General features: G+C 40.0%; 1 protein-coding gene across 1 annotated transcript in view; it reads right to left on the bottom strand.

Moving 5' to 3' along the window:
• rnf166 (ring finger protein 166) overlaps nucleotides 1–13526 on the bottom strand; it is a 44706-nt gene that overhangs the window by 15874 nt on the left and 15306 nt on the right. The window contains exon 2 of the mRNA XM_073070241.1: nucleotides 5404–5560. Within this exon, the coding sequence (XP_072926342.1) occupies nucleotides 5404–5560 (157 nt within the window). The remainder of the gene's footprint in view (nucleotides 1–5403; nucleotides 5561–13526) is intronic.

A 13526-nucleotide genomic window follows, 5' to 3' on the forward strand; every position in this document is an offset into this window, starting at 1 on the left:
TTTAACCTACAATTTGAGAAGGAGAAGGGAAAATCGGATGTGTCAGTATTACAGTTGAACAAAGGGAACTATGGAGCTATGAGGAAGGAGCTGGCCAAAGTTCAATGGAACAATACCCTAGCAGGGAAGACAGTGGAACAACAATGGCAAGTATTTCTGGGAATAATGCAGAAGGTGCAGGATCAGTTCATTCCAAAGAGGAAGAAAGATCCTAAGGGGTGTAAGGGGCGGCCGTGGCTGACAAAGGAAGTAAAGGGCAGTATAAAAATAAAAGAGAAGTATAACATAGCAAAGATGAGCGGGAAACCGGAGGACTGGGAAGCTTTTAAAGAGCAACAGAAGATAACAAAAAAGGCAATACGCCAAGAAAAAATGAGGTACAAAGGTAAACTAGCCAAGAATATAAAGGAGGATAGTAAAAGCTTCTTTAGGTATGTGAATAGCAAAAAAATAGTTAAGACCAAAATTGGGCCATTGAAGACAGAAACGGGTGAATTTATTATGGGGAACAAGGAAATGGCAGATGAGTTGAACAGGTACTTTGGATCTGTCTTCACTAGGGAAGACACAAACAATCTCCCAGATGTAATAGTGGCCAAAGGAACTAGGGTAAAGGATGAACTGAAGGAAATTTATATTAGGTAAGTAACGGTGTTGGATAGACTGTTGAGTCTGAAGACTGATAAGTCCCCGGGACCTGATGGTCTGCATCCCAGGGTACTTAAAGAGGTGGCTCTAGAAATCGTGGACGCATTGGTAATCATTTTCCAATGTTCCATAGATTCAGGAACAGTTCCTGCTGATTGGAGGGTGGCTAATGTTGTCCCACTTTTCAAGAAAGGAGGGAGAGAGAAAACATTGAATTATAGACCAGTTAGCCTGACGTCAGTGGTGGGAAAGATGCTGGAGTCAATTATAAAAGAGGAAATTACGACACATTTGGATAGCAGTAGAAGGATCGGTCCGAGTCAGCATGGATTTATGACGGGAAAATCATGCTTGACTAATCTTCTGGAGTTTTTTGAGGATGTAACTATGAAAATGGACAAGGGAGAGCCAGTGGATGTAGTGTACCTGGAATTCCAGAAAGCTTTTGATAAAGTCCCACATAGGAGATTAGTGGGCAAAATTAGGGCACATGGTATTGGGGGCAGAGTACTGACATGGATTGAAAATTGGCTGACTGACAGGAAACAAAGAGTAGTGATTAACGGGTCCCTTTCGGAATGGCAGGCTGTGACCAGTGGGGTACCGCAAGGTTCGGTGCTGGGACCGCAGTTGTTTACAATATACATTAATGATTTAGATGAAGGGATTAAAAGTAACATTAGCAAATTTGCCAATGACACAAAGCTGGGTGGCAGTGTGAAATGTCAGGAGGATGTTATGAGAATGCAGGGCAACTTGGACAGGTTGGGTGAGTGGGCAAATGTATGGCAGATGCAGTTTAATGTGGATAAATGTGAGGTTATCCACTTTGGTGGCAAGAACAGGAAGGCAGATTACTATCTAAATGGAGTCAAGTTAGGAAAAGGGGAAGTACAACTAGATCTAGGTGTTCTTGCACATCAGTCAATGAAAGCAAGCACGTAGGTACAGCAGAGTGAAGAAAGCTAATGGCATGCTGGCTTTTATAACAAGAGGAATTGAGTATAGGAGTAAAGAGGTCCTTCTGCAGCTGTACAGGGCCCTGGTGAGACCCCACCTGGAGTATTGTGTGCAGTTTTGGTCACCAAATTTGAGGAAGGACATTCTTGCTATTGAGGGAATGCAGCGTAGGTTCACAAGGTTAATTCCCGGAATGGCGGGACTATCATATGTTGAAAGATTGGAGCGACTGGGCTTGTATACACTGGAATTTAGAAGGATGAGAGGGGATCTGATTGAAACATATAAGATTATTAAGGGATTGGACACACTGGAGGCAGGAAGCATGTTCCCGCTGATGGGTGAGTCCAGAACTAGAGGCCACAGTTTAAGAATAAGGGGTAGGCCATTTAGAACAGAGATGCGGAAAAACTTTTTCACCCAGAGAGTGGTGGATATGTGGAATGCTCTGCGCCAGAAGGCAGTGGAGGCCAAGTATCTGCATGCAATCAAGAGAGAGTTAGATAGAGCTCTTATAGATAGCGGGGTCAAGGGATATGGGAAGAGGGGAGGAACGGGGTATTGATTGTGTATGATCAGCCATGATCACAGTGAATGGCGGTGCTGGCTAGCAGGGCCAAATGGCCTACTCCTGCACCTACTGTCTATTGTCTATTGATAAATACAAAATCACATCCAAAATACAAGTTTTAAAAATAGTTTTCTCAAATTCTCACTACAATTTGTTAACCACTGAAACAGGTCTATGGCAGGCATAATCTCCCTGGCCCAACACTTACCTCTGGAGCATTTGGACTGTAAAGACATCTACATTAGACTATTGTTTATTGACTACAGCTCTGCCTTCGTAACTATAACTCTGAGTAAACTCCCTCCAACACTCCACTGCTCCTTCCATATTTCACCATGGTTTCTCAAGTGAAACATGAGTATGTAACCTGCTGGCATCTAAACAAGACTACTACCAAATGAATCATAGTTGACTCATTTAGCTAAAAATAGAAAAAAAACACAAGCTAGAAACAAGGACCCCTCCACTGTTCTGTGGCCATCCCAGTATCAGTAGTAGCAGTTGAAATAGATGATTAGACACTGTAAAATGCCACCCGGTTGTCTTAACTTTCCACACTTCCACCCACTATTTAGAAGGATATATACATTATGAAACTTTATGTCATGAAAGCACATGTTTGCTTTCTAGCTAACAGTCTGAAGCACATGTTAAAATTTCTGGAATCAGGTACAGTGTTCCCTTTAAGGTGCACGCGCACACATCCTTTACTACTAGCACACAAAGGATTTGCGTCCTGATGGACTTTAGGACGTGGGGGAGCTGAGGAACCGCCGCCCATGCTGCTGCTGAGTCCTGAGTCAGGAGTAAGTCAGTGTAAATATAAATTTGCGGAGAGTGATATAAACATGATTTGAGAATTATCGGTTCATTAATCTTAATGCCTTAGCAGCATCTGTCAATGGAATGGAACAGAAATACTGCAGATTTAGCAGCAGCTGCACGTGGCGGTTCCTGAGCTCCTTGGATCCTACAGCCCATCCTCACGACACAAATTCTTCGTGCAATTCCCTTGTGCCTTAATAGCAAAAGATGTGTGCATGGCAAACACCTTAGAGGGAATGTTGGTCAGGTATGACTTGAAAATTAAATGAAAAACATGAAACTGATCAAGTGATGAAGACTCTATATCCCAATCAGACTGATATCGCCTTTCTTTAGAAAAAATTATGTATTGACAAGGTAGCATAGAAGTTGGCATACTACCATGACATCGCCAGCGACCTGGGTTCAGTTCCAGCCACTGCCCGTAAGAAGCTTGTACGTCCTCCTCCTGACCACGTGGGGTTCCTCTGGGTGCTAATTTGTCACATGGGTGTAATTGGGCGAAAGAGGCTCGTTGAGCCAACTGTGTCTCTACATAAATAAACAATCTAATCATGCATCGCTGGCTGTCACATGAGAAAGATATCTGCAGCTTTCTACGCCATTCACGAGACATCTGAAAGCTTCATGCTGTGGTAACTTTCACATCCACAGCAAAATGCATTCAAAATTAAGATGTAATACACAGATCACTGATCAGAAGATGGTACAAATCCAAAGCAGACTGTCTCATGAAACTGAATCAGTGAAGACAAGAATCTTGTCTGCATTGATGTCGCCATACCCAACTATGTTTTCCACCATGTAACCCTATCCAAATCAAAGTGGCTCTCACCAAATACTTCAATCTTACCTATAGTAACATGATCTTGATCATACTTGTTCATCTCTGGTCACTTTGCTCCATTCCTTAACGCCCATTTTCCCTCTCTTTCCAACTCAACTCCCTGCTAAATCCTCCTCTTTCTTGCCTACCGCGGTTTACTGGATTGCTTCAGAGTCAGAAGTCAATACGTTCAAGGTGCACACCAGAGTGTCATGCTCAAAAATCTGGATTCACACTTCAATGTAAAATAAGGGAGTGATGCATTGTCAGAGGTGGTGTTTTTCAGCCACAATTTTGAACCAACACTAGAAATGCACTTTGAGGAGCATGACATTCAAGTTCAAGTTTAATTGCTATTCAACCTTACACCTGAATACAGCCAAACAAAAGTGTTCCTCTGGCTAAGTTGCAAAACACAGAACAAACAGTCCAACACAGCACACAGTACATACAACACAGCACATATAATTATGATAGCAGAAAAACATGCAGTTACAAAAAAAATTAATATTAAAATAATATTGCTTAAGAATGAGTGTAATGGCCTGTAGATTGATGGTGCATGTTGTCCTGCAGCCACAATTCCAGATGAACAAGTCCGCATTTCCTTATCTCGTGCAAATGTAGCCGCAGACAAACACAACCCAGCCTGACTTCCACTGAGGGCAGCCCCAACCCAGCACGTAATCCAACAGCACACAGCCAGCTTTGGCGTCTTCTTCCCTGGCAGCTGCAACAGGTGACCCTGAGGCATTAGGGCCTGGTCCACACAGCTCTATCGTCGTCAATCTAGCCACTGAACCAGTGAACTGGACTCACAGCAGAACACAGTACCAATGTCCAAGAGGGTCTCGCAATCACAATAAAAATGTCCTAAACAATCATTTGTTGGACTGCTCACTATCTCTGACACCCGGGTGGCTGAAGCAGTCTGCAACATAAAGTTCAATAAGTCCAGCTCCACTGCTATTGAGCAACCCGTGAAAGAGGCACATCTACAGTGCCTGGTGTTCTTAATGCCCACAAGTGTCTTGTGATTATAAAAAAAGACACAAGGGACGGACAATTTGTTTGGACCCTAAGAGGCTGCTGCATCTGAGCATGAAGACTAAGACATAACCAGCAAAATCTGTAAACTTTACAAGTGTCTAAAAATGACAATAAATAATAATTGAACAAGGCATCTAATTCTGAATAAAATTCTAATGCTAAAATTTTTCAGACTGTAAAAATATGGCATATCATTGGAAGCTGCTATCTTACAATACTACTCCACATCAGACTAGTGTAGATTATGTGACTACAGATCTAGTAAATGAACATTATACCGATTCCCAAAATTGCCTCCAGCAAAGAATATATTGTCATTTAATGCATTGCCATAAAAAATGGCATACACAGTGCACAATTCCTAAAACCATAAGCAGATTTGAGTTACATGCTGTACTGCACAAAAAAATATTTTTACGAGTGTACACTGCACTGACCCGATACGAATGGCCAATTCGTCTTCGAAATCAAATTTCTTTCAAATAATTTTTTGTTGTTAATTAAATATTTTCTTTCATCATACCTTTTTATTGCATCCTCGACAGGGAGCCTTATATGAAGAGAGCTGTTTCTCCACATTAGAGGCCTTTTCTACCTTTTTTGGGTCAAAGGGCATACGGCACAGAGGGCACAAAGGCGACACAACTTGGAGGCAGGGTTGCAAACATTCTCCACAGAACCTGAAAGACAATAGATCAGTGTTAGTAAGCAGCTTACAAGGTACTCATTCCTCAAAGGAAATAGCTTGCTCCAGCTGGATAAAACCCAAGTACTCAACCAGCATGTTAATATGATAAGTTGTATGTCCAAAGCCCTTTACAACATTGTTGCATACTACCAAGAGGATCATCATGCCAAAGAATCTGCCTCTTGCTTGGGACAGCTCTTAAAGAACAAAAACTAACTGAGAAAATACCTGGGATTCCCTTTGTTTATTTGAGACACTATGCCCCTTAATTGGGACAAAAGATGGTTTCTGAACAGTTTTTAAATAGTGTCAGTTTTGTGTGCTTGTGTGGCAATAGATACTACAGTGCGCTTTGAGCAAATAGTTTTTAAAATAGCATCAGTTCCACGTGCTTGTGTTATGTTATCCATTTGGGTTGACGGATGCGGATTCAAAAAGCAGTGATTTTTGATCATTTTATTTTTTTAATAATTCAGACCCTCACGACACTACTTCATGCAGCAAGGCAATGAAGGCAGTACATTATCTGCACTAGGGTGCATACGCTGATTTACAGTCAATTAAAAGAACATGACACCAAACACTGGATGAATTCCTCCATCAATAACTACAACTAATGCATAGTTTTATAGTTCTGTCATCGTATGGGTAGTGTTCCAATTTGTTCTGTACTTTTAAAATATATAATTTGTTACTCAGTTAAACAATAGTTTGACCTTTTTTTAATACCTTTTTAAGTATTTCCATGAAACCGGCTAATTGGGACAGGCGCTTAATTGAGCCTAAATATACTGGTCTCATGTGCCCCAATTAGCTGCATATTAAGTAATATTCTTAACCTGAAAACAACCTAAATTGCTTTAAGGCAGAAAAATGCTTTTGAAGTAAAATTAATAATTGTAAGCACAAAAATTACAGCAAGTTTTCATAAATGGCAAGAAGGAAACACCCTGACAATCTGGGTAGTATTTGTCAAGGGATAAATATTGGCCAACACTTCTTTCAGGCCCACCTGAACCAGTATTAGAATCCGGTTTATTATTGCAGTCATATAATGACATTAAAATTATTGCTTTGTGGCAGCAATACAATGCAAAGACATAAAATTACAAAATAAACAGTGCAAAAAGGAAGAAATAATGAAGTATGTTCATGGACTATTCAGAAATGCAATGGAGGGGAAGAAGCTGTTTCTGAATCATTGACTGTAGATCTTTATAATTCTCTACCTCTTCCCTGATGGTAATAACGAGAACAGATCATGTCCTGGTTGAATGTTACTTTCTCAAGGCACTGCTAGGAAGGTGGCATCCATCATTAAGATGGTGGGGAGGGTTGTCCTCATGATGGAATTGGCTGCGTCTACACCCTCTTTTAATCCTGCACATTACAGCCTCCATACCAGGCAGTGGCATGATCAATCAGAATGCTCTCCATATTACATCTGTAGAAATTTGCTAGTCTTTGGTGATATACCAAATATGTCCTCAAACTCCTATATTTTATAACTGCTGAGGTGCCTTCTTCATAACTGCATCAATGTATTGGGCACAGGACAGACCTTCTGAGATGTTAATGCTCAGAAACTTGAAAGCGCTACCCTTTCCACCAGTGATCACTAAGTGAGGACTGGTGCACATTCTACTGACTTTCCCTTCCTAAGGTCTACAATCAATTCCTTGGTCTCGCTGATGTTTTGTGCGAGATTGTTGTTATGACACCACTCAGCCAGGAGGCCTATTTTATTCCTATATGCCTTCTTTTCGCTATCTGGGCAATTGTGTGATGTCATGTAGTATTCAAACAAGAAAGGACACCTCTTACAGTGTGGTAACTTCAAGGTGACAGTGCTGCCTCTACACCTAGGTTGTTGTTCCTTTCCATGATTTGTGGTGCATCAACGTTTCTTTAGCGTTTTTGTCTTTTTTTACAAGGCTTAGTTGCTAGCCCAACGCTCAACCCAATACGGATGGGAAGCGTGCATTGAACCTGGACCACTCACCTTGAAGTCTAGTGCGGATGCCACTACACCACTGGCTGGCTACTCTATGTCTAGGTACACCATACAAATGAACATACATTCATTAACAGAGATTCAATGAAGTGGTAATATATTTTAGCAAAATAATTTCAGGTTAAAAAAAAAAGCCCACTGCCAATATTTTGAGTTCTTTGGCATTCAAAGGGAAAAAGGAAAACAGTTGAGCAACGGTGTTCCAGAACCACTGGGATTCCTGAATACAAGTTTACAGACTGATGGCCAGATCTTGATTTGTCAATGAATACATGCCCTAAAAGAGGCTATTACAGATGACTAACTTTACTAATGTTAATGTTACTAATAAAATGGGTGAATGTCTGAATATTGACAATGATGGGGACCTTCTCTGAAATACATCAATTAGAGATGTTTCCACCAGCACTGTACAAAAGATAGATCAGTGAAAAAAGCAGGTATTTTTTTTATTTCAATATTTTTTATTCTTTTTTTCCGACAAACGAAAAAAAGAGCACATCCACAAAAACCACAACCTTAATAAAATCAAATTAAATATTGAGCAGCAAAAGGGAGAATAATATAAAGGCAAAAGTAAACATACACAGCAGAGGTGCACCGCACCAAAAAAACCTCAGTCCTCACCCCGTAAGAAAGTCCAATACAGGGCCCCATATCCTTTCAAAGATGTCCCCTCTGTCCTCATTACATAGTCTCAATCTCTCCAAATGTAAAGTATTTGCCAGTTCTCTCAGCCACAGATCGTACGTAGGCACAGAGTCCATTTTCCACATTTGCAGGATTAACTTCTTAGCAATCACCATTCCAAACAATACAGCCATTTTTTCAGACTTATTGACTGAAGATAGGGAGCTTGTTGCTCCAAGGATGGCTGTGAGTGGGTCCGGTTCCCACCACTTCCCATAAGCCTCAGAGAAACAGTGAAAAATACTTTTCCAGTATGCATAAAGCTTACATGACCAGAATGAATGTGACAAGTTACTGTTCTCAGATTTACATCTATTACAAACTGGTGAAACATCAGGATAGAAGCTGTGCAACTTTTCTTTGGAATAATGGAGTCTATGTATTGTTTTAAACTGTATAAGTCTGTGTCTGACGTTGACCATCATGTATACTCTTGTATACTCTTTAAACACTCTTAATCATGTATACTCTTTAAACACTCATCCCAGACCTCCTCTGTCAGTTCTATACCCAATTCATCCACCCATGCCTGTTTAAGACCTGCAGTATTCACCCGAGCTCCATTATGTAGGATCTGATAAAAATTGGATACGGCACTACGAGTAACCGGATCAAATTTATTTATTGCCTCCAGGGACTCTTGTTTGTCTAAAACTTCAAAATTAGGTATATATTTCCTAACATAATCTCGAATTTGTAAATATCTAAAAAAAAACTAGATGCAGGGATATTGTAAACTGCTTGTAACTGTGCAAATGAGGCAAAGTTTCCATTAATATATAGGTCACCTACACTACAGATGCCACGCTGTTTCCAGGACGAAAAAACAGAATCAGTCAGGCCAGGCAAAAAGGATGATTGTCACAAATCGGAGTGTCAATATAAGTTTCTGGGGCCTTAATGTGTAGTTGAATCTGTTTCCAAATTCTTATAGTGTTGCCAACCACAAAGCTGTTACTAAAATGTGACTTATTAACTGCAGTGGGGCTATTAAGGAGAGCTGGTAAGGAAGTTTTCTTACAAAGCACTCACTCTCTGAGTAACCATGCTGGGCACGAGTCTGAGGTAGAGGGTGGGCCTTTTTTCCACCATGCAAGAATAGATAGGTGGGCAGCAATTCATCCAGCTTTTTTGTACGTCTTGATTTGACCACAGCATCTGCAGTGTACTTTGTGTTTACAATACATTTTAATGTCTGGTAGAGCAAAACCTCCTGCTTCCTTGCGCTTTGACAAGTGTTTTTTAGTCATTCTAATGGCTTTATAATTCCAAAAGAAGGGTATAATAATTGAATCCAATTGCTTAAAATATGACAGAGGAATAAAACATGAAATTGACTGGAAAAGATGAAGAAATCGTGGCAGTACAATCATCTTGATTGCATAAACCCTCCCCACCAAAAAATTGGAAGGGTTTTCCAAAAGTCAATATTGCATTTAACCTGCTCAACTTTGTTTCACCAATTCACTTGCAAAAGGTCATCTGGGTTTTTTTTTAATAGACACACCAAGATAGGAAAAATAATCATAAATTATTTTAAAGGGAATAGACTGTAAATACTCTATTAACCACTGCAGTGATTGGCATTAGTTCACTCCTATCCCAATTAAAAAAGAAACCTGAAAAACTACCAAAATTATTAATTAGAGTCAGAAGGGCGGGTATTGATGTTTGTGGGCTGGAGATATATAAAAGGACATCGTCAGCGTATAATGAAAGGTGATATTTATGTCCATGCATATCAATGGGAGATATCAAAGGGTCCTGTCTGATGCTAACAGCCAGTGGCTCAATGATAACTGCAAACGGAGAAAGGGGGCAGCCTTGACGAGTCCCACGATGAATTGCAAAAGGGGAGGAAATATTCTGATTAGTGATAATAGAGGCAGATGGGTGAAAAGCAGGTTTATTTTGATACATTACACATTATCAATCAATAACCTGTATGAAAATGGTTGATTCAAGAATGAAGAGAGACAGACCATGTGTTGCTTCTCTATTTACTGTGGTATCTTGGGCATGCAGGCATGTCAATGAACTACTATGGCTGAATTTGTCAATGCTGGAACACCATGAGACTTGAGTCATTCTTTCAATTGTATACAGCACTTTTAGCTTTAGCAGGAAAAAAAGCTGCTAATGGACAGACACGTCGAGCTTTTTCTATGTCTTTCAAAATAATTTGATCACAGAGGGAAGAGTGGGTTTTTGCATACTGCTTTCCACAATGATATCCTTGAGGCTGGTATTTTAAGCTTCCACGACCCTGTTGTGGAATAAATTCCAAAAATACACTATCCTCTGGATAAAGAAATACTTCTTCCTTTGCCTTGAATGGCCGACCCTATTTTGAGATTATGACGACTGGTTCTAGACACCTCACTATGTCAAACATTATCTTTATAACTACAAAATATGCTTGTTTCCCTGAAACCACTTCTAAACCCAAGATAGTAAACCAGGAAGGTTCTTCTAAACCCAAGAGAATATAGTACACGTTACTTCATATGACTCATGATAAACCCTCCATCCCAGGAAACAATTTAGCGAACCTTTACCTTAATTGCCCTCTCTCTCTCCAGTGCATCTTTCCATGTGTGGAGAGAACCAACCTGTACACAAAATTCCCGACACAGCTGCACCTTTATAATTGGAACACGATTTCTCTAGTACTCAAACCCACTTACATTTAACTCCATTCGTCTTCGAACTGCTCACTATTTCTGCACATTAATTTCCAGTGATTCACTTATATCCAGACCTTCTTAATATCAAGATTTCTCAACTTCTCACCATTTAAAAAATAACTACCTTGCCATTTTTCTATCAAAATTGATATCCCTGCATTTTTTTCTTTGGCTGCTTCCTTGTGCATTGTCTTGTTTATATTCTCCCAAAGTCTTACTCACATCCAGATTCTACAATGCTGCTCAAGGAGAATGCTTTCAGGTTTCCATGAAGTCAAAAAAAAAATCTTCACAGCAAACAAGGTAATTAAAACCCAGTGGAAAAACAATATGCAAAAATTTAACATTTCATTTTAGTAAATAGCTTATTTCACAATGTAAAACCTACAGAAATCAATTTATACCTTAAAATAAAAGGCTGATCAAGTTCACACTGTGTTTACTGCCTTTATTGGCAAGAAATATATTGCTGATCTGAGTTCTCTCTGGTATTTACACAACAGATGCTTATTGCATCCCAAAGTTATAGGATTCAGCAGTACAAAAAACAAAAACGATTAGTCATTGAGGCCAATAACTGCAGTGCAGTAATTTCTAGAACAATGCTTATTTAACAATGGGGGCCTTATTCAGAGAACTACTACTTAAAAATACAATCCAAAAATATCAGACCATTTACACCATAAGACATTGGACATTAGGCCATTCAGCCCATTGAGTCTGTTCTGCCATTTGTTCATGGCTGATCCATTTCCTTCTCAATCCCATTCCCCTGCCTTCTCCTCACAACCATTCACGTCCTGACTTATCAAAAATCTATCAATCTCTGCCTGTGGCAACAAATTCTATAAATTCACCACCCTCTCACTAAAGAAATTCCTCCTTATCATCATTCTAATGGATGTCCCTCTATTCTGAGGTTTTGCACTTTGGTCCTAGACTCTCCCACTATAGGAAACATCCTCTCCACATCCACTCTATCCAGGCTTTTCAATATTTGATAGCTTTCAATGAGATTCCCCCACCTCATTCTTCTAAATTCCAGCAAGTTCAGGTTCAGAGGAAATAAAATGCTCCTCATACAATAAGCCTTCCAATCCCAGAATAATTTTCATGATCCTTTGTTGAACGCTTTCCAATGTCAGCACATCATTTCTTAGATAAGGGGCTCAAAACTGCTCACAATACTCCAACTGAGGCCTCACCAATGCCTTATAAAGCTTCAGCCTTACATCCTTGCTTTTATATTCTAGTCCTCTCCAAATAAATGCTAACATTGTATTTGTCTTCCTCACTACTAACTCAATCTGCAAGTTAGCCTTTAGGGTAACCTGCATGTGGATTCCCAAGTTCCTTTGCAGCTCAGATTTTTGAATTTTCTCCCCATTTATTAAATAGTCTATGCTTTTATTCCTTCTACCAAGAGCATTAGTGTGTATATTTCCCAACACTGTATCCCGTCTGCCACTACCTTGCCTATGCTCCTCATCTAAGTCCTTCTGTAGCCTCCCAGCTTCCTCAACACCACCTGCCCCTCCAGCATCTTCATATTGTTTGCAAACTTGACTACAAAGTTAAATTCCATCATCCAAATCATTGACATACAGCATAAACTGTCCCAATACCGACCCCTGCAGAACACCACTAGTCACCAGCAGCCAGCCAGAAAAGGCTTCTTTATTCCCACTCTTTGCCTCCTGCCAATCAGCCACTGCTTTATCCATGCTAGTGTATTTCCTGTAATACCACGGACTCTCATCTTGCTAAACAACTTCATGTCTGGCACCTTGACAAAGGTCTTTTGAAAATCCAAGTACACAACATCCACCGATTCTCCTTTGTCTATCCTGCTTATTATTCCTCAAAAGAATCCCAATAGATTTGTCAGACAAGATTTTCCCTTGAGGAAACCATGCTGTTTCTGGCCCATTTTATGTCTCCAAGTACCCTGAAACCACATCCTTAACAATTGATTCCACATCTTCCCAAACACTGAGGCCAGGCTAACTGGCCTTGATTTCCTTTCTTCTGCCTCCCTCCCTACTTAATTTTCCAATCCTCTGGAACCATGCCAGAATCTAATGATCTTTCAAGAATCACTACTAATGCCTGCACAATCTCTTTAGCAACCTCTTACAGAACTCCACTCCCTTTGCAATTTTTGCTCATTTCTTTCTCAATTCCTGCTAAAACATTGTTTACATTTACATTATTTATTATCATATTGTAATTTGCCCTTTACTATGCCTATTGTCTTGTTTATTAATTATTATACTGTCTTGCACTGTTTTGTGCACTTTATGTAGTCCCGTGTAGTTTTGTGTTGTTTCATGTAGCACCATGGTCCTGGAGGAACGCTGTTCCCTTTTTCCTGTGTACTGTACCGGCAGTCATGATTGAAATGACAATAAAAGCAACTTGACTTGAACTCTCGGGTGTAGTCCATCTGGTCCAGGTGGCTTATCTACCTTCAGAACTTGCAGCCTCCCAAGCACCTTCTCTCTAGTAATAGCAAATGCACTCACTTCTACCCCAGACACTCTTGATCATCTGGCATAGTATCATCC

This window comes from Hemitrygon akajei, chromosome 17, assembly GCF_048418815.1.
Source record: "Hemitrygon akajei chromosome 17, sHemAka1.3, whole genome shotgun sequence".
Lineage (NCBI taxonomy): Eukaryota > Metazoa > Chordata > Chondrichthyes > Myliobatiformes > Dasyatidae > Hemitrygon > Hemitrygon akajei.